Raw genomic sequence first — 18,861 nt, 5'->3', positions numbered from 1 at the left:
GACTTAAAAGTTGACATATGAGAGCAAAAGCACAATGGCTCTCCAAATAACAAGCTGCCAAAAAGATGATCCCCCAACACATTACAAATCACAGTTCTAATAACCCACCAACATAAATCAGTAACTTAAGCTTTCAAAAACAAACAGCCGAAGAGCACAATGAATCAAATGCAAACAAGTTTCCAACCTTGCTAAGTCGTGCACTCATGCACATGTAGGCCAAGTAAAGCAGTAATGATTGTGTTTCATCCCCAATGGCTGTGCACCGGTATCAGACTTCTCCATGTGGATAGGACGTTGATTACTGTCACCTTGAACCTCGCCAAACAGCAACAAAAAGTATACAATGACATGATGATGATGATTCCTTCAGGCGTCAGAGACAAGTGTGATACAGTTTTTGATCAACAGGAATAATGCATTATAAAGAGTCATGATGCTAGACGCTTACAAAATAGGAAACATTGATAAACTGTGTGTGAGCAGCTGCTCTAGCACTGTGTGTGTGTGTGTGTGTGTGTGTTCCCCTGGGCTGAGGAGCTGTCAGTTCACTCTACAGTCACAGACTTGGCCAGGTTTCTGGGGCAGTCCACCTGGATAAGGAACAAAAGAGAACGGATTCAGAACATCAAACATCAAACCCACAGACGTGGTTCAGAGGAGGTGTAACTAAAGCCTGGTGCAGACGCAGAAGGCCTTACATAACGGGGATTTATTCATTCAGTACAGTCAGTCAGTCCAGTCAAACGTCTCTACCACTGAACTGTACCATCAGACAACACTCCGCTTCTCAGTCTACGTAACATTAAAGAGTTCATAGTGTGGTCTGTGTTGTACAGTTACATGTTGTGGATGTTTGGCAAGTCTGAGGATGAGGAGGATGTGAGGTGTGTCTAGGAGAGGAAGAGGAGGACAGGATGTGAGGTGTGTCTAGGAGAGGAAGAGGAGGACAGGATGTGAGGTGTGTCTAGGAGAGGAAGAGGAGGACAGGATGTGAGGTGTGTCTAGGAGAGGAAGAGGAGGACAGGATGTGAGGTGTGTCTAGGAGAGGAAGAGGAGGACAGGATGTGAGGTGTGTCTAGGAGAGGAAGAGGAGGACAGGATGTGAGGTGTGTCTAGGAGAGGAAGAGGAGGACAGGATGTGAGGTGTGTCTAGGAGAGGAAGAGGAGGACAGGATGTGAGGTGTGTCTAGGAGAGGGAGAGGAGGACAGGATGTGAGGTGTGTCTAGGAGAGGGAGAGGAGGACAGGATGTGAGGTGTGTCTAGGAGAGGGAGAGGACAGGATGTGAGGTGTGTCTAGGAGAGGGAGAGGACAGGATGTGAGGTGTGTCTAGGAGAGGGAGAGGACAGGATGTGAGGTGTGTCTAGGAGAGGGAGAGGACAGGATGTGAGGTGTGTCTAGGAGAGGGAGAGGACAGGATGTGAGGTGTGTCTAGGAGAGGGAGAGGACAGGATGTGAGGTGTGTCTAGGAGAGGGAGAGGACAGGATGTGAGGTGTGTCTAGGAGAGGGAGAGGACAGGATGTGAGGTGTGTCTAGGAGAGGGAGAGGACAGGATGTGAGGTGTGTCTAGGAGAGGGAGAGGACAGGATGTGAGGTGTGTCTAGGAGAGGGAGAGGACAGGATGTGAGGTGTGTCTAGGAGAGGGAGAGGACAGGATGTGAGGTGTGTCTAGGAGAGGGAGAGGACAGGATGTGAGGTGTGTCTAGGAGAGGGAGAGGACAGGATGTGAGGTGTGTCTAGGAGAGGGAGAGGACAGGATGTGAGGTGTGTCTAGGAGAGGGAGAGGACAGGATGTGAGGTGTGTCTAGGAGAGGGAGAGGACAGGATGTGAGGTGTGTCTAGGAGAGGGAGAGGACAGGATGTGAGGTGTGTCTAGGAGAGGGAGAGGACAGGATGTGAGGTGTGTCTAGGAGAGGGAGAGGACAGGATGTGAGGTGTGTCTAGGAGAGGGAGAGGACAGGATGTGAGGTGTGTCTAGGAGAGGGAGAGGACAGGATGTGAGGTGTGTCTAGGAGAGGGAGAGGACAGGATGTGAGGTGTGTCTAGGAGAGGGAGAGGACAGGATGTGAGGTGTGTCTAGGAGAGGGAGAGGACAGGATGTGAGGTGTGTCTAGGAGAGGGAGAGGACAGGATGTGAGGTGTGTCTAGGAGAGGGAGAGGACAGGATGTGAGGTGTGTCTAGGAGAGGGAGAGGACAGGATGTGAGGTGTGTCTAGGAGAGGGAGAGGACAGGATGTGAGGTGTGTCTAGGAGAGGGAGAGGACAGGATGTGAGGTGTGTCTAGGAGAGGGAGAGGACAGGATGTGAGGTGTGTCTAGGAGAGGGAGAGGACAGGATGTGAGGTGTGTCTAGGAGAGGGAGAGGACAGGATGTGAGGTGTGTCTAGGAGAGGGAGAGGACAGGATGTGAGGTGTGTCTAGGAGAGGGAGAGGACAGGATGTGAGGTGTGTCTAGGAGAGGGAGAGGACAGGATGTGAGGTGTGTCTAGGAGAGGGAGAGGACAGGATGTGAGGTGTGTCTAGGAGAGGGAGAGGACAGGATGTGAGGTGTGTCTAGGAGAGGGAGAGGACAGGATGTGAGGTGTGTCTAGGAGAGGGAGAGGACAGGATGTGAGGTGTGTCTAGGAGAGGGAGAGGACAGGATGTGAGGTGTGTCTAGGAGAGGGAGAGGACAGGATGTGAGGTGTGACTGACGTCGAAGCCGCGCAGCACGGCCAGGTGGAAGGACAGCAGCTGGAGGGGGATGACGCTGAGGACGCCCTGGAGACAGTCCACACAGTGGGGCACCTTGATGGTGCGGCTCGAGTTCTTCACAGTCTCGTAGTCGTCCTTGTCACAGATGACGATGGGCCGGCCCTGTTCCCAAACCAAACGTTACTGCGTTAGGGGTTGCCAGGCACAACCTCCCCCCCCTGCGGCCTCCCTCTTGGTCTGGAGAGAAGGAGACCCTCCTCATAAACCTGGGAGGTGAGACGTCTCTGAGGAATACCTGCTCCTGCACATGCTTCTCCACTAGGAGTTTATGTTCCCATCTGGACCAGATCAAACTGGCTATAGTCATGTAGGCTTTTCATTTCATTATTCGCTAAAAGCATGTTTTGGTTTACTTTATTCTATTAGTGCTTTTAGCACAGTACTGTGTATTACATTATATTGAGTTATGTTATATCATATTTACATGTACATAAATATATATACTGTGTGTGCGCGCGTTTCCCCTCACCTGGCGAGCGATGACTTGCTGCAGGGCGTTCTGACACTTGACGTAAGTGTGGTCCCTCATGATGATCATGATGACGGGCATCAGCTTGTCCACCAGGGCCAGCGGCCCGTGCTTCAACTCCCCCGCCAGGATGCCCTCCGAGTGCATATAGGTGATCTCCTTGATCTTCTGCTCGCGCCCGCAAGACGTCAACCGAGAGATAGAGAGAGAGAGAGACAGCGAGAGAGAGCGAGAGAGAAAGAGAGGGGAGAGACACAGAGAGAGAGAGAGGTGGAGAGAGACAGAGAGAGAGACATAAACAGAGCTTGAGACAGAGAGAAACAGAGATTTGAAAACCCTAAAATCACCCCCAGAAAAGAGACAGGGAGAGACAGACAGAAGGAGAGAGACACAGCGAGAGAGAGAGGCGTTGCTGACCAGAGCTCCCTCCAGGCAGGTGGCGTAGTGGTACCCCCGGCCCATGATCAGCACACTCTTCTGCTGGTACAGCTCCGTGGCCAGATTCTGGATCTCATCATCCAGACTCAGCACCTCCTTGATCAAGTCTGACACACACACACACACAATTCATGATGCATGCCATTTATTTCAGCCAATAATTACAACAACAACGTCTGGCAAATCTTCACAAAAGTCCTTTTGAGAATAACTCGACCCTTAAGAGGAAATGAACGGCTGTAATCTCCGCAGAAAACACAGGATCTGTTTAACATGATCTGTAAACAGGAACACCCCTGCTCCAGTCGTGACGCACACCACAGCTCTCTGGGCAACGGGCCTCTTCTCCCTCCATCCTTCGATACTGACCTCTCCCTCCTCTCCATCACTCAGGATTTCTTTCCATCTCTGGGTGTGTGTGTGTGTGCATGGCATGAACGTGTGTGTGTGTGTCCAGCCTACCTGGCAGCACCCTCAGTCCCTGGATGATCTCTCTCCTTCTGGGCTGCATGGAGATCCTGTCATCACACATCAGCAGCGCAAACATGATGAGGGCCACAAACTGGCTGGTGTAGGCCTGCAGAGAGAGAGAGAGAGAGAGAGAGAGAGAGAGAGAGAGAGAGAGAGAGAGAGAGAGAGAGAGAGAGAGAGAGAGAGAGAGAGAGAGAGAGAGACACACAGTTAGTGCTTAAGTAATCCAAGACGTGCCCAAGTGTCACCCAGCTCTTGTTCTCCTGCTGAAAGGTGAGATATGAGAGGAGGCTGCCTGACCAAGCAAAAGGAAGCACAGTCTAACATCCAGCTAAGGAAGCCAGATATGACGACAGCTTGGCCCTCACAGGCCTGGGCTGGCCCGTCAGGCCTGGGCTGGCCCGTCAGGCCTGGGCTGGCCCGTCAGGCTTGGGCTGGCCAGTCAGGCCTGGGCTGGCCCCTAGAGGCCTGGGGTGGCCCGTCAGGCCTGGGCTGGCCCTCACAGGCCTTGCCTGGGCCCCACAGCCCTGGCCTGGCTCTCTGCAGCCAGTTGTTAATATGGACCAGATGAGAGCGGGCTGCAGGACTGGGCTAAAGAGCCTCACACGTGCCTCCACTGTTGGACTGCATGGTGATATAAAACAGACTCCACCTAGCGATGAGGATTAAACGTACGGCTAACAGTAAACCCTTCCACTTCTACCCCAGGAGCTGGCGCACGAGCAAACACCCTGGCGCCGCGCCGCCGCAGATGAACGCAACCTCACAAGGTCCTCCCCGCCATGCTTCTCCTGCGCCCCTCCCCCTCCACACGGCGCCCCCTCCGCCAGACACCGTCGCCTGGCTTCTCTCTGGGAACGCGCGGGCGACAGCGTCACGGCTCTTCAAGGAGGTGCCAAGTCGTTTGACGGGACCCACTGGAGAGGGCGGCGCCGACACCCCAAGCCACGGGCACGGTCGTAAAACAGTCACACTGATTCTCTCTCTCTTGCTCGCTCTCTCTTGCTCTCTCTCTCTCGCCCTCTCGCTCGCGCCCTCTCGCTCGCGCCCTCTCGCTCGCGCCCTCTCACTCGCGCCCTCTCACTCGCGCCCTCTCACTCGCGCCCTCTCACTCGCGCCCTCTCACTCGCGCCCTCTCTCTCGCGCCCTCTCTCTCGCGCTCTCTCTCGCGCTCTCTCTCGCGCTCTCTCTCTCGCGCTCTCTCTCTCGCGCTCTCTCTCTCGCGCTCGCTCTGCATACTGACCACAGGCGGTCTCTACCCAAACGCGTCCACGCCATCAGGGATGAGTGTTGTCATGGTGGCGCGTTCGACTGGCGCCAAAGCCGAGGGCCACTTCCTGTGTTCTAGCCCCTGCGTCCCATCTCCAGAGGCCCTCGGGGACCTCCGCCAGGGACCTCCGCCAGGGACCTCCGCCACCAGGCCGTAAAGAGTGGCAGCTCAGAGGCGTGAGCTGGGGCCTTGGACCAGGCTCCACCCCCTCCCCACCTGGCAACCCCACAACCCCAGCGCCTCTTTGTGTACAGTAGGGGGGCAGGCTTGTGGATCGCTGCTTTATCAAGAGTGGAGATGAGAATATCAGGCTTTAAACCGACACTCCCTGGATGAAATATGAAGGCCTCTTTAACACCAGTTCCTGTTCACGTCATCAAGTTTTCATTACGGGGTGACCCACATACAGCACTGGTGCTCACATGATTTAGGTTCCACATTAACTAGAAAAACCCCCCACCAGAACAGGAAATGGACACGACCCTACTTCCCCTACAATAAATGATGACTTACAGGGCCAACGCCATGGGAAAATGTACCCTGCAACACACAACCCCGTTGTTTCAGCAGCTCGACACTGAGACCAGCTCGTCGAACTCCATCCCCCACAATGCAACACGACCGGCGGAGTCCCCCAGAAGAGGAGCAGCGGGATGTACTGGTGACACACAGCTCCCTCTACGAATCTTCATCTCAATAAAAACCAGATGTTTCCCAGACCCTCCGACCTCCCCAGCGTGAGGTAAAACAGTATCAGGTACCACCAGCTGATCTGGTCTAGGAGACAGGGTATGAAGGATGGGCTGCTGGGAGAGGCCGCTGTAACGAGGGAATACTGGGAGCTAAAGATGTGATGACTCACACTGACAACTCCTGGATGACGCTGGTCCCAAATGAACCCTCATAGATCATGAAGTTGCTTTATGAAGTATAATCAGAGTTGCTTTATGAAGTATAATCAGAGTTGCTTTAATAACACTCACCAATATGGCTGCCTTTCAAACCAGCCAGTACACAAATTGACTAACCCATCAGGACTCTGACTCAGGTGCAGGGTTATATTGGGAAAGTACCAGGTCCCCCCCTCCCTCACCTTGGTGCTGGCCACCCCTATCTCTGGGTGTGGTCCCCCTCCCTCACCTTGGTGCTGGCCACCCCTATCTCTGGGTGTGGTCCCCCTCCCTCACCTTGGTGCTGGCCACCCCTATCTCTGGGTGTGGTCCCCCCCCCTCACCTTGGTGCTGGCCACCCCTATCTCTGGGTGTGGTCCCCCTCCCTCACCTTGGTGCTGGCCACCCCTATCTCTGGGTGTGGTCCCCCTCCCTCACCTTGGTGCTGGCCACCCCTATCTCTGGGTGTGGTCCCCCCCCTCACCTTGGTGCTGGCCACCCCTATCTCTGGGTGTGGTCCCCCCCCTCACCTTGGTGCTGGCCACCCCTATCTCTGGGTGTGGTCCCCCTCCCTCACCTTGGTGCTGGCCACCCCTATCTCTGGGTGTGGTCCCCCTCCCTCACCTTGGTGCTGGCCACCCCTATCTCTGGGTGTGGTCCCCCCCCCTCACCTTGGTGCTGGCCACCCCTATCTCTGGGTGTGGTCCCCCCCCCCTCACCTTGGTGCTGGCCACCCCTATCTCTGGGTGTGGTCCCCCCCCCTCACCTTGGTGCTGGCCACCCCTATCTCTGGGTGTGGTCCCCCCCCCCCTCACCTTGGTGCTGGCCACCCCTATCTCTGGGTGTGGTCCCCCCCCCTCACCTTGGTGCTGGCCACCCCTATCTCTGGGTGTGGTCCCCCCCCCCCTCACCTTGGTGCTGGCCACCCCTATCTCTGGGTGTGGTCCCCCCCCCCTCACCTTGGTGCTGGCCACCCCTATCTCTGGGTGTGGTCCCCCCCCCTCACCTTGGTGCTGGCCACCCCTATCTCTGGGTGTGGTCCCCCCCCCTCACCTTGGTGCTGGCCACCCCTATCTCTGGGTGTGGTCCCCCCCCCCTCACCTTGGTGCTGGCCACCCCTATCTCTGGGTGTGGTCCCCCTCCCTCACCTTGGTGCTGGCCACCCCTATCTCTGGGCCGGCGTTGATGTGGACTCCACAGTCGGTCTCCCTGGAGATGGAGCTGCCCACCGTGTTGGTGATGCCTACAGTCAGGGCTCCCCTCTCCTTACAGTAGTGCAGGGCCATCAGGCTGTCTGCGGTCTCACCTGGGATGCAGGGCAGGGGAAGAGGGGTCAGGCGTCATCCAGCTCTATACTGCACAAACTAAATGTCACATTACTAAACGTCTACCGGAATTCAGAAACTTTAAGATCCACGACAGTATTTCCAGTGGGGGCCTTTATTTTTATAATATATATAGATTTATTTTTTATTTTTTATGTGTAACGAAATCAAATGGTAAATACATCATTTTGGTAGAGACACTAAAGTCATTTTGGGTCCGAGCCACATCTTCAGCTTCATGAACACCCGGCTGACAGCAGCTCTCACCTGATTGGCTGATGAAGAAACAGACGTCGTCCCTGAACACGGGAGTGTTGCGGTCCAGGAAGTCGCTGGCCAGCTCCACCATGACAGGCAGCTCCGTCAGCTCCTCCAGCACCTGGCGAGTCTGGAGGGAGGAGACCAGGCAGGGATCAGCGCACACACTACAGCACAGACACGACCACAGCACAGACACACACCTAGAGCCACACCACGGTACAGTTCCCAATGGAGGGCGGGCTCTACTGTTGCTGTGACGATAGCGATGTGGGTTTGGAGTGTGGGGGGGTGGTGCGGGGGGACTCACCGCCACGCCAGCGTGGTAGCTGGTCCCACAGGCGATGAGGATGAGCCTGCGACACCGCTGGATCTCCTTGATGTGGTCCTTCAGCCCGCCCAGCGTCACTGGGAAGCACAACGCACAACTCTCTCACAACAACCCCCCACAGAGAGCATTCAGTTATATTCACTTCCATAGGAAGAATAGGGATTACATTTACATTTAGTAATTTAGAAGACGCTCTTATCCAGAGCGACTTACAGTAAGTACAGGGACATTGCCCAGAGGCAAGTAGGGTGAAGTGCCTTGCCCAAGGACACAACGTTATTTGGCACAGCCGGGAATCGAACTGGCAACCTTCTGATTACTAGCCCGCTTTCCTAACCGCTCAGCCACCTGACTCCCTATTGCTCTGTGGTACAATATTTGACCATAGATCAAAGGGATCGCAGGTTCCAGTCCCCTGAATGTCGCTGAGGGTTAAACCGTCTGCTAAATGAATTTAAAGGGTTTCTGAATCCTGAAGGACATTCAAGAAAGCCATATCACTGTGGTGGAAAAGAGAGTCTTGCAACACCCCACAAATACAAAAAAAATGCATATTTTCATGGTGAGGGAACCAAGAAACCATGAAACGAGGGGCGGTTTGTCGCGGCAACGAGGCGTCAAATCTCCCTATCCGTCCCAAAAGTGGAAACAGAGCCCCTCCCCTGACCTGTGTTGTCATCGAAGTTGATCCTTCCCCTCATGGTGTTGAATACGGACTCTGGCTGCTCAAATATCTCCTTCTGCATGAAGGAGCTGTAGTTCCCTGGGGAGGCAAAGACACAGTCCCTCAGCACTCACTCACAAGCAGCGCCTATAAGAAGGGAGAACGTTAATGCAGCTTTTATAGAGTTGTTCATCGATGCAGGCATTCGTTAATGCATGTTATTATCCTGATTGGAATCCCATGTAAGGCTGTTCGTTTGGACGGTGGGGAGGTGGGACTCTGGATGCAGAATGACCTTCAGTAGCTTGGTCTTTCATGAAGCCCTGTGTAATCATGAATCACCTGGGACTTGGTGAAAACAAAACACCAGCCTGCAGATGGATGATGTTCTCTAGGTTGCGTGACTGCTTGTCACGGAAATATACGACCGTTTTGCAGCCCGCCTCTGACAGTAATGTGGGTCATGTGAATGAGGTTGTTTCAGCAGAGCTCCTGGAAGGAGAGACTGGGGAGAGAGGGGCTGTAATGACGGGCCAGCAATGGAATGTCTCCTGGACGGCCCCAATCGCTCCCTCGACGCCCTCTGCTGGAGGACGGAGGAGGTGCAGCACAGACACCTGGTCCTCCACCAACACTTGCTCCTCCTCTTCCTCAGTCTCCTTTCTTCTTCTACTTCTCCCCTTTTCTTCTCTCTCCCTCCTCTGCCCTTTCGCCTTCCTTCTCCTCCCTCCCCTCTTCTCCCTCCCCCCCACACCCCCTCTCCCCCCCCCACCCCCTCTCTTCCTTCCTTTGCCCCCCCCCCCTCCACCCTTCCTCCTCTTCTTCCCTTTCACCTTCCTTCTTCTCTCTCTCTCTCCTCTCCCTTCCCACCTCCTCTCCCTCCCCCCCCCTCCCCCCCCTCCACACCCCTCCACCCCCTCTCCTCCCTCACCCTTCATGATCTGCTGCAGCTCCATCTGCAGGGTCTGGATGGCGCGGGCCGGGTGGTCCCCCACCGTGCGCTTGATCCGGTGGATGGACAGGCGTCCGTCTGTCACCGCCGCCACGTCGTCGTCCTCCAGGAAGATCACGCGGTTCGTGTGCTCGATCACCGCGCTGCCGTGGCAACAGAAGAGGAACATCAAACCAACCCCGTCAACACAACTCAAAAAAAAAAAAAAGTTTACATTTACATTTAGTCATTTAGCAGACGCTCTTATCCAGAGCGACTTACAGTAAGTACAGGGACATTCCCCCCGAGGCAAGTAGGGTGAAGTGCCTTGCCCAAGGACACAACGTCATTGGCATGGCCGGGAATCGAACTGGCAACCTTCAGATTACTAGCCCGACTCCCTCACCGCTCAGCCACCTGACTCCCTCAAAGGTTCAAAGTTCCGAGCTGCGGTGTGATTATTGGAGGTCTTTGAAGCGGTGGGCGTGGATGCAGACCTGGCGTCTGAGGCGAAGTAGTACTCCACGGCCTTCATGTCCACGGGGAAAAGACAGGTGTCCTGGTCCACCCTGGGCAGGCTGCCGCCGCTCTTCTTGTCCTTCCCAGCTGAGAGGAGAGAGAGAGGGGAGAAACACCATGAAGCTTAACCCTGCTTGTCCACTCATGAAGACAACAGAGAGAGAGAGACAGAGAGCCACAGAGAGCGAGAGAGACAGACAGAGAGACAGAGTGCGAGAGCGAGAGACAGAGACAGAGAGAGCCACAGATAGAGACACAGTGAGAGCGAGAGACACAGAGAGAGCCAGAGACACGGAGAGAGCGACAGCAAGAAGGGAACCAGACTTACAGGAGCGGTAGAGGATAGGGATGTGGTCGGTGGAGAGCTTGTGGTCACTTTTGACAGCGATCAGCAGAGGACCTCCTCTCCTAGGTGGACAGACAAGCACGGATCCTCATGAAACATGGCTGGCCATTTGGCTTGGTGGCAAGGTGCTATACCGACATTGCATTAGCAGCCAGTGGCCTGGTAAGATGAATCGATATCACCTCGGACAAACAAAGGTCATGAAAGTATACCTGGTGCCGACCGCCTCCCCTGGGTAATGGACGCTCTTGAAGACCAGGACAAAAGCCCCCTCCTAGAAGGTGAGAGAGCAGACGCGAGCTTTACACAAGCCCCTCGGACGTTTTACTTATGATGGTTATTGTCGTTATTATGACTGTTTAGTTGGACGCCATCTTACATTTACATTTAGTCATTTAGCAGACGCACTTATCCAGAGCGACTTACAGTAAGTACAGGGACATTCCCCCGAGGCAAGTAGGGTGAAGTGTCTTGCCCAAGGACACAACATCATTTTGCACGGTCAGGAATCGAACCGGCAACCTTCAGATTACTAGCCCGATTCCCTAACCGCTCAGCTATCTTACCAGCTGTTGAGTCACTCTCTCCACCAGAGTGGCAAAGCTGATGTCGTTACTCTCCCGGTTGTCGTACATGTACTTCACCAGCTTGGCGATGGTCTCCGTGTCGGTCTCCGACTCAAACTCGTAACCTTTGCTCTCCTTTGAAAACGAAAATGTGGGTCAGCATTGGTTATGAGGAGATCGTAAAGCCGTCGAAATGTGATTTATTTTTCCCCTCACCAGGAATTTCCTCAGGTCGTTATAGTTGGTAATGATCCCGTTGTGAATGACGATAAACTCTGTAGATGAAAGAATCTGTTACGGAATGCTCTGTAATCACAGGGAGAGCCAGGTGAAAGATTCTGACATCTCCTATAAGTGTCAACAAGCATCTGTTAGCGTCTGAATAATAGCTATCTTATGACATTGTGGTGGAGTGTTGCTGGTCCACCCTGACGGACGGTCTCCAGGACTGACCGTTGCTCTTGTCAGACCTCTGAGGGTGGCTGTTGACTGGGCTGGGGGCCCCATGCGTAGCCCAGCGAGTGTGGGAAATGCCAAAATGGATGTCAAACTCCACATCCATATCGAGGTCCTGCTGTTCTGTAAAACACATGCAGACAAACCGCAACTAAATGACAAGGCAAAAACATTTGAACTAAAAACCGAACTGAAATCAAATTGAAAGAAGGTTTTTAAGATGCAAAAGGACTCATTTCTTACTGTGGATCTCGTCGTCCAGAGCCTTCACCTTGCCGCTCTGCTTGATCATCTGAATGGATCTGGCATTCGTCTCCCAGTCCTTACCATTCCCACTGTCAAACCCCACACCTTTGAGAAAAGAGAAAAGGTCAATGCCAGAAGGGGCTGAACAAGCAGACACCCAGACCGGCGGGACTCTTGTTGACACAAGGCGAGTCCGGCCCTCTCACCTGCGGAGTCGTAGCCACGGTACTCCAGGCGCCGCAAGCCCTTCAGGAGGATCTCCAGGATCTCTCCCCGGGTCCGGGGCACATGGTAGTTCAGATAGGCAAAGATTCCTGAGGGGGACAGAGACAACAGTAGATGATGTGGTCTAAAGAGAAGGCAACATGTGACTGGGAGAAAATCATCTGACATGCTTTGAACAAAGTGAATGGAAGTGTGTTTGCCTGTTGACTCTTGTCATATGATGGACATAAAGCAATGGGATCAATCCTGACCTGACACTCTTTAAATTGTGAATACATATATTTTTCTCCCTCTCTTTCAGCTCAAGTGTTCTTCTGAAGAACAGAGCTTGGTAAACAAAAACAACACTTTTTTCCATTTCAACATAAGACCTCATTCAGGCCCAGCCAGTATGGGATGCCAGACAAAGACAATAGTACTACAAGTGAAACCAGTTTGACATAAGCAGACACCCTGAATAGCTCTGTAAATCAATGAATGAATTTCTTTTCTTGCTCACTGTATGGGAAGGGCAGTCCGGAAACAATATGTCGCATAGCTGGTCACACCAACACAACAATACCCTTTGAGGGGTATTGAGATACTCTGAGTGCAAGGTGGTGTCCGGTAAGAAAGAAGCATTCCAATGTTTATACCAAATATATCCAAAATACTTCTGCACGCAGGCAGGTGGATAACTTCCATCAAAAAGCAGTGATCTAATCTGTCTTCTTATCTAGGCTTCAGTAAACTAGAAGATAGGGAAGATTGTCTTCCTTGGGTAATTACGCAGTAAAACTTCACCTCGCTCTTCCACGAAGGTTTAGGGCTATAACGAGTGGATAAAATGTGGCTCATTACATGTTAATCGCCACGATAACAAAAATAACAAAAATCATGTTTTGACTGTGAACACTGGGTCAAGTCTATGTAGTTCCAAATATGGACAGCGTATCATCTTCAGCTTTCCAAGCAGTTAACACAACACTCAATGGAAATATTGTACGGACTGAGTACACAGAAGGTCAGTGAAAAATAAAGAGGGACTGTTCTATGCCACTCCGCATGGGCAGCAGTGCTACAGAGGCCCTATTGAAACCAGCTGCGCACCGTCGGAAGGAGAAAGGTAGGGCCACTGGCAGGTGGGTGTAGACAAGACCCAACTTTGTTTTAGAGTCACTGCGTTGACACACATTCTACATGATATTACAAACATGAAGCTATCACTAGGTAAGGATATCTATTTTCAGTATTCCCAACCGTCTTCAGCTGTGTCCCACCTCAGATAACACCGTGACATTGAGAGAACCCAGTGTTCCTCATTATCAGGAGGGTTATCTATGCCCCGTCCTCTAAAAAGGTTCACACTAACCCTTGCAATCCTCACCCCATGACCATATACGGGTGTCATTTTGCATGTAGTAATTAATCATTGCACGCAATTTAAAGTATAATCCGTTTCGACACAAACGGTGCGCAGTGTATGATATTAGTGTCATCCATCTACCTAAACGACCAATCCTAGGTCAGACACTGAGTGGCGAGCTAGCAGTGCTAACGAGATGCCAACTACAAAGAATAGCAAGCCGTAGCTGGCTTTCAGCAATTGGGACATGCTTCCTAAGGACCCAGCGTTGCAAACGGCTGTATGCCTGAGAAGACAAAGACCTGTACATAATGTCAATTAACCATTAATTTAGGAGAGTGACACAACTGTTCAGAGATTAAGTAGCACAGCTAGCTAGTCTAACTAGCAAGATAGATGCTGAGCATGGTTTAGCAACTGGGTAGAGCTAATTGGAGCGGTACAGTAGCTAGCTAATTTTGAACACAATAGTGCAGCCTCGTAATAGACACATTCATAAAATAGATAGAGCTAAGGGTTAGGCAATAGCTACAATAACACCACGTTAGACATGAGCATCCATTCATTTAATTGGTACTACTGCTGCCGGCTAACTGTTAGTGTTAGCTAACTTTGGTTTGGCTGGCACAGACTAAATCTGAGTCTTAGCTAGATAACAATAAACTAAAACATTGACACACATCCTATATAGTACATATTAATATAGCAACCTCGCTACATTCCAGTTACATATGTAGCGTGTAAATAACGAGGGAACACTACAATGTTGTAGCCTACTTACCACACATGTCTACGGCTCAGTAAAGCAACCTTGCAACTACTGTACAACTCGCTACAGTTCTATGCTTTGCTGATTTTGACTGTCATGAAGGATCCGCCTCCTTCAAATTGTATTGAACAAGGGCCAAGGACTCAACTTAAAGTACTCCTCCAATTGGTGCAAGGTCTGTCACTCATCTTTCGCACCTGCCAACGAACTTATCCCTGACGTGGCAGGATCCACATATCCGTGGTGGGCGTGAACAACAGTAATGCTCTACTAATGTGTCATCAGGCAAAACGTAGGAAACATTTTCATTTAAGTTTAAGAATCAATAACATTAAGATAACTGTACAGCGTTGTAGAAAAGATTATAATATGTTTTAATAAAAAGTCTCGTTTCCCTTCACTTCCTGAATTACAACGATTGGTGGGTGGGGGGACAACAACATAATCTGACTCCGTGTGTATTTCGTCATACTTTAATGTTGACTTTGCCGCTATCTGGCTATACAGATGAAAAGTCACTGAAATAAACACTATTGTCACTTATATTTTTAACACCTGAGCAGATTCCTAAAGCACCCTGCCATCATGTTTGATACATCCATGGATGTTCAGATACAGGGGCGTCGTTGGACCCTTTTTACTGGGGCACGTGCCCCAGTATAAATCTGCTGTGCCCCAGTAAAATCTAAAGTTTGAGTTTTAGTGCATTAATTTAGATTGATAATCCCGGAAAAAAATTACGCAGTATCCCAATCAACGCTTGTAAAAGCGTTTAACCGAAAACACAAACCTATGCATGCAGAATTCCATGTCAGCGCGCTCTTCTGAGCTTCCCAAATAGCCACTGCAGCACAGACACAGAAGTCCAGGGGGGTATTCCAGAAAGCAGGTTATGCAACATAACCAGGTAAGTTAACCAACCATCTGATTCACAATGTTGCAGCAACCTACTGGCAATGTTGCTACAACGCTGGGTGTCAGGGTATGTCACGTGACCTGTTTTCTGGAATGCCCCCCAGGTGTTGGATTCGGCAGAATTGAGGTAGGCTAAGAAAGCATTACAAAACTAAAGATTGTTTCTAAATGATAGGCCTACCGATCATCTTATTTTGAATAAAACATAAAAACATTATTACATGAAGCTGAAAAAAAACTGTATTTGCACTCAAATGTATGCGAAAAAAATGCGCGCGCTCGCATTAGCTATTGATGTCCAAAGCTGATAACAAACTTGCGTCCCTGAACGGTTGTATAGTGGGTTAAGCAAGGGGAGTTTCTATAGCGCAGCAAGCTTGAAAGAAAAAAAGGGATATGAATTAGGGTCCTCTGCCCCAGTAGTTTTATGTCTAACAACGCCTCTGTTCAGATATGACCAACTGTAATTACTGATGGTTATTTAGCCATCCTATCCTAATCTTATCCTTATCCTATTGCAACAAATTAGCTGCCTAACATTATATAGCAAATAGTTAGCTAAATATTTAATGTATATTTTATTCATATTTGTGTGAACTTATCCAAATCCCTCTGTTATAATTTATGTTCACACATTGGATGTTTTAAAGTTTACATACCCAACTTCTGTTTTTGAGATACACTTTACTGTGGGATTTCAATATATCAGGTTCTCATTTCATAAATCCCCGTGACAACTAATCCATGAAACCACTGTCTGCTTGGGACAGAACACAAAACAACTAGAAGGGATAAGACAGAAAGCAATTCTTATTTCAATATACTATATTTACATTATACAGTGCATTTATGTTACATATGGATGGATGTTGGGGTGTCTGAGATATAATAGTTTTATGGTAGGTAATGAGTTACAGTAGGTACACAATGTGACAGTCTGAGATAATAACCACGAATTAGACTGCGGGTAAAAACCCAGTCCTTTGGAGGGCATCTTATACAAACTGTGAGGGCAGGAAAATCACCCAGCTGGATTGAGGCATTCCATCCCATAGCTGGCAGCAACTTTACTATTGGCCAATGACCAGAAACGCCATCATGCTAGCGCCCCTGCTAGTGGTGAAACCTCTATGATGTTCATGTTGTAAGAGGGAGTCCTGAGGGGCTCCGTTGGGGGTCTTTCGGGGAGACGGGTTCCTCCTAGACTTGGCCCTGAACAACTCCTTCCTCTTCATCTTTCACCTGAAGCACATAACCAACCAAGTTTAGGGGGACTGACAAAACGTTCACAGAGAGGACGCAAGGTTACCATGGTGTTCACCACAAGGCTTGGCATCAACTGACGTTATTAGCGGAGATGCACACCTGCTCTACGCCTTCTACTTCTGGGACGTAGAACTGCAGCATGTTTTGGATGCCACTCTTCAAGGTGACCATGGAGCTGGGGCAACTGGTGCAGGAGCCTTGCAGTTGGAGCTTCACAATGCCATCGTCGAAGCCCCGATACAGGACGTCTCCCCCATCCTCCTGTACTGTGGGCCTGAGGGGAAATCACGTGAGTTTAAAGGGATAGTGGGGTCAGATGGCTGAGCGGTTGGGGAATTGGGCTACCAATCAGAAGGTTGACGGTTTGATTCCGGGCCGTGACAAATGATGTGTACCTGGGCAAGGCACTTCACCCTACTTGCCTCTGGGGAATGTCCCTGTATTTACTGTAAGTCGCTCTGGATACGAGCGTCTTCTAAATGACTAAATGTAAATAGTTCCTTCAAAATACATGGTGATGCATCACACACTCCTGAAATAACAAATACGTTTCACTGATAAGAACTATGTGGGAAATCTTGAGTCATTTGAAGGGTACATTGTGTGATTAGCATGTTTAAACTGTCACCTGATCCTGGTGTCCAGGAGTTCTTTGATCATAGCTACAACTTCATCGTCGTCGTCTGAAGGTTCTGCAAAGCAGGGAAACAAAACGATGAGCAAATCTCTTTTGTAAAGATTATTTGGCCTGGAATGAATTTCCTTGTGTGTCTTGCCTGTATCTGCACGAGGGGTCCCCTCCTCATTGATAACAGGAAGACCTGAGGCGAAGAAGTCCATAACGGCAGCAAAGACATCTGGTTTGATTACCTTCCACTCCAGGTCCACACCAGTCTAAAAATGGAGACATGTCGATAAAGAACAGAAGGATTCATAACACACTGCTAGACATTACAGCTAACATTTGATTATTTTAGTGTGTGTTACCTTGGTTATGGTGATGAAGTCAGGGCCCAAAAACACACCTTTGACCCCATCTATTCTGAATAACTGCCTACAAACGAAAGAGACAATGTCAGCCTGTTTTCCAAGATACATAAGAACTCACTTTTCTTAAGTTTAATATGGGTTTTTGCTTGGTTTTGTTACTGGATTATGTTAAGTGGCATTAACATGTATACCTGGCTAGGGGTGAACAGTAAGCATCTCTGGGGCCAGCAAAATCCATTGTTCCTGATTCAAGAACCATGCAGCCGGGCAGAAACTTCAAGCTGTTTGGGTTGGGCGTGTCTTGAGTCTGAATGAACATGGTCCTCGCTGGGAAGAGAGTATTGTCGAGAAAATTATTCACTTGGAACTTGTTAGAACACTTACTGTGTCCACAGTAAAGACACACTCTACGTATGGGGCATACCAGGCACAGCAGAAAAAGGAGGCTGTGGCTGTGAATATCTCCTAGTCAGCCCTCTGTGCTGTGAAGTCCATTGCGACCCAGCGCTCTGATACCTACGTACAGCAAGTCTGGAGGAAGTTTCGAAACATGTTATTGGCTTTGATCATTCAATATTAACAGCCTTAATAAAACAAGTCTGAGTAGCAAAAATAAAGAAACAGCAATGCAGCACTTATGTTGAAACGTGGTGAGCTAGTCTGGCAAAATATCTGCGTCAGATCCAATGCTTATGAAAGAGGTTAAGGCTAGCTTAAGCTAACTTGCTAGCTGTCAAAAAAGCTGTCAACGAGGCATGACATATGCCACAAACATGTGTATTCACATGCACTTCCACAGCTTAGTAAATAGGTGACTTCGGGTCGACGACATAACTTACGGACTTGAGAGTCTTGCAGAAATCCATAACAACCTCCCGACCTGCCTGTAAGTCGCCATGTTTGTGATTGTTTAGCTACCGGGCGTACTGTATTTTTCCATAAAGACCACTAGACGCTGAGAGCGCATTACTGCCCCCAACAGGCGGGGATGAATGATACAATGTTAAATTCATAGCTTGTGTTCGTGTATTACACGGAGCCAAACTCATAAGACGCCTTGCCTTGCCCCTTGTCAGATCAGGAGAAGGGTGACGGCTGTAAACTGTCCAGATGAAGAGACAGAAGATCAGTCTTGGGCAGCTACAAAGGCTAGGCAGGCAGGAGCAGAGGGACCCTCAGTACTTGCCTAGTCTGCTGAGATAAAGCCCAGTGGCGTGCTCAGATATCTGGATGTCAGGTCCCCGGAGTCAGGGAAGGAACTCTCGCAGTACTGGCTTTTGACCACATGGTGGTGCTAGACAACAGAAGGGGGCACTGGCCCAGAAACCAACACACATCCGAAATTCCGGTTGAATCCTAAAGGTATGGAAATAGGACCAAGGTGAGGGGTTTAAGACTGATAACGTTAACTGAGT

The 18,861-nt window shown here is 50.3% G+C and overlaps 2 protein-coding genes across 3 annotated transcripts; both read right to left on the bottom strand.

Annotated features, from left to right (window-relative positions):
• Positions 1 to 27: 27 nt before the first annotated feature.
• On the bottom strand, positions 28 to 15,979 carry LOC134011814 (glutamine--fructose-6-phosphate aminotransferase [isomerizing] 1). 2 transcript variants are annotated; one of them, XM_062451276.1, is made up of 19 exons: positions 15,850 to 15,979; positions 12,143 to 12,250; positions 11,934 to 12,041; positions 11,688 to 11,813; positions 11,451 to 11,509; positions 11,235 to 11,369; positions 10,881 to 10,942; positions 10,651 to 10,730; positions 10,301 to 10,409; positions 9,804 to 9,967; positions 8,876 to 8,971; positions 8,188 to 8,285; positions 7,887 to 8,007; positions 7,443 to 7,600; positions 4,126 to 4,240; positions 3,643 to 3,770; positions 3,226 to 3,393; positions 2,697 to 2,858; positions 28 to 593 (listed from the first exon to the last, which is right to left on the bottom strand). In XM_062451276.1, the coding sequence occupies exons 3-19, from the start codon at positions 11,980 to 11,982 to the stop codon at positions 549 to 551; spliced, it is 1,875 nt and encodes a 624-aa protein (XP_062307260.1). In that variant the 5' UTR covers positions 11,983 to 12,041; positions 12,143 to 12,250; positions 15,850 to 15,979; the 3' UTR covers positions 28 to 548. The 2 variants fall into 2 exon arrangements, with proteins under 2 accessions (XP_062307260.1, XP_062307258.1); XM_062451274.1 differs by lacking the exon at positions 15,850 to 15,979 and adding an exon at positions 14,288 to 14,443.
• An 18-nt stretch (positions 15,980 to 15,997) lies between these two features.
• nfu1 (NFU1 iron-sulfur cluster scaffold homolog (S. cerevisiae)) lies at positions 15,998 to 18,434 on the bottom strand. The gene is made up of 8 exons (XM_062451277.1): positions 18,286 to 18,434; positions 17,871 to 17,977; positions 17,638 to 17,773; positions 17,444 to 17,510; positions 17,233 to 17,350; positions 17,085 to 17,148; positions 16,556 to 16,730; positions 15,998 to 16,432 (listed from the first exon to the last, which is right to left on the bottom strand). Exons 1-8 carry the CDS (start codon positions 18,342 to 18,344, stop codon positions 16,391 to 16,393), a joined length of 768 nt encoding a protein of 255 aa, XP_062307261.1. The 5' UTR covers positions 18,345 to 18,434; the 3' UTR covers positions 15,998 to 16,390.
• Between the last annotated feature and the right edge of the window lie 427 nt (positions 18,435 to 18,861).

The sequence above is a fragment of the Osmerus eperlanus genome, chromosome 25 (genome assembly GCF_963692335.1).
Source record: "Osmerus eperlanus chromosome 25, fOsmEpe2.1, whole genome shotgun sequence".
NCBI lineage: Eukaryota > Metazoa > Chordata > Actinopteri > Osmeriformes > Osmeridae > Osmerus > Osmerus eperlanus.
Note: the sequence above shows the minus strand (reverse complement) of the source record. Positions and strands in the feature narration are given on the sequence as shown.

Bases quoted from the DNA above. Each gene is read 5' to 3' on its own strand.
- LOC134011814 (XM_062451274.1), bottom strand. The intron at 10,410-10,650 runs GTAAGTCTGGTT...CTCTCCTCTCAG, and splicing joins CCCTATCCTCTACCGCTCCT to CTGGGAAGGACAAGAAGAGC. The intron at 7,601-7,886 runs GTGAGAGCTGCT...CCTGCATCCCAG, and splicing joins TTTCTTCATCAGCCAATCAG to GTGAGACCGCAGACAGCCTG.
- nfu1 (XM_062451277.1), bottom strand. From the start codon at position 18,344: ATGGCGACTTACAGGCAGGTCGGGAGGTTGTTATGGATTTCTGCAAGA. The intron at 17,774-17,870 runs GTATGCCCCATA...CTCTCTTCCCAG, and splicing joins TCCTTTTTCTGCTGTGCCTG to CGAGGACCATGTTCATTCAG. The intron at 17,149-17,232 runs GCAAGACACACA...CCTGCTTTGCAG, and splicing joins GACCCCTCGTGCAGATACAG to AACCTTCAGACGACGACGAT.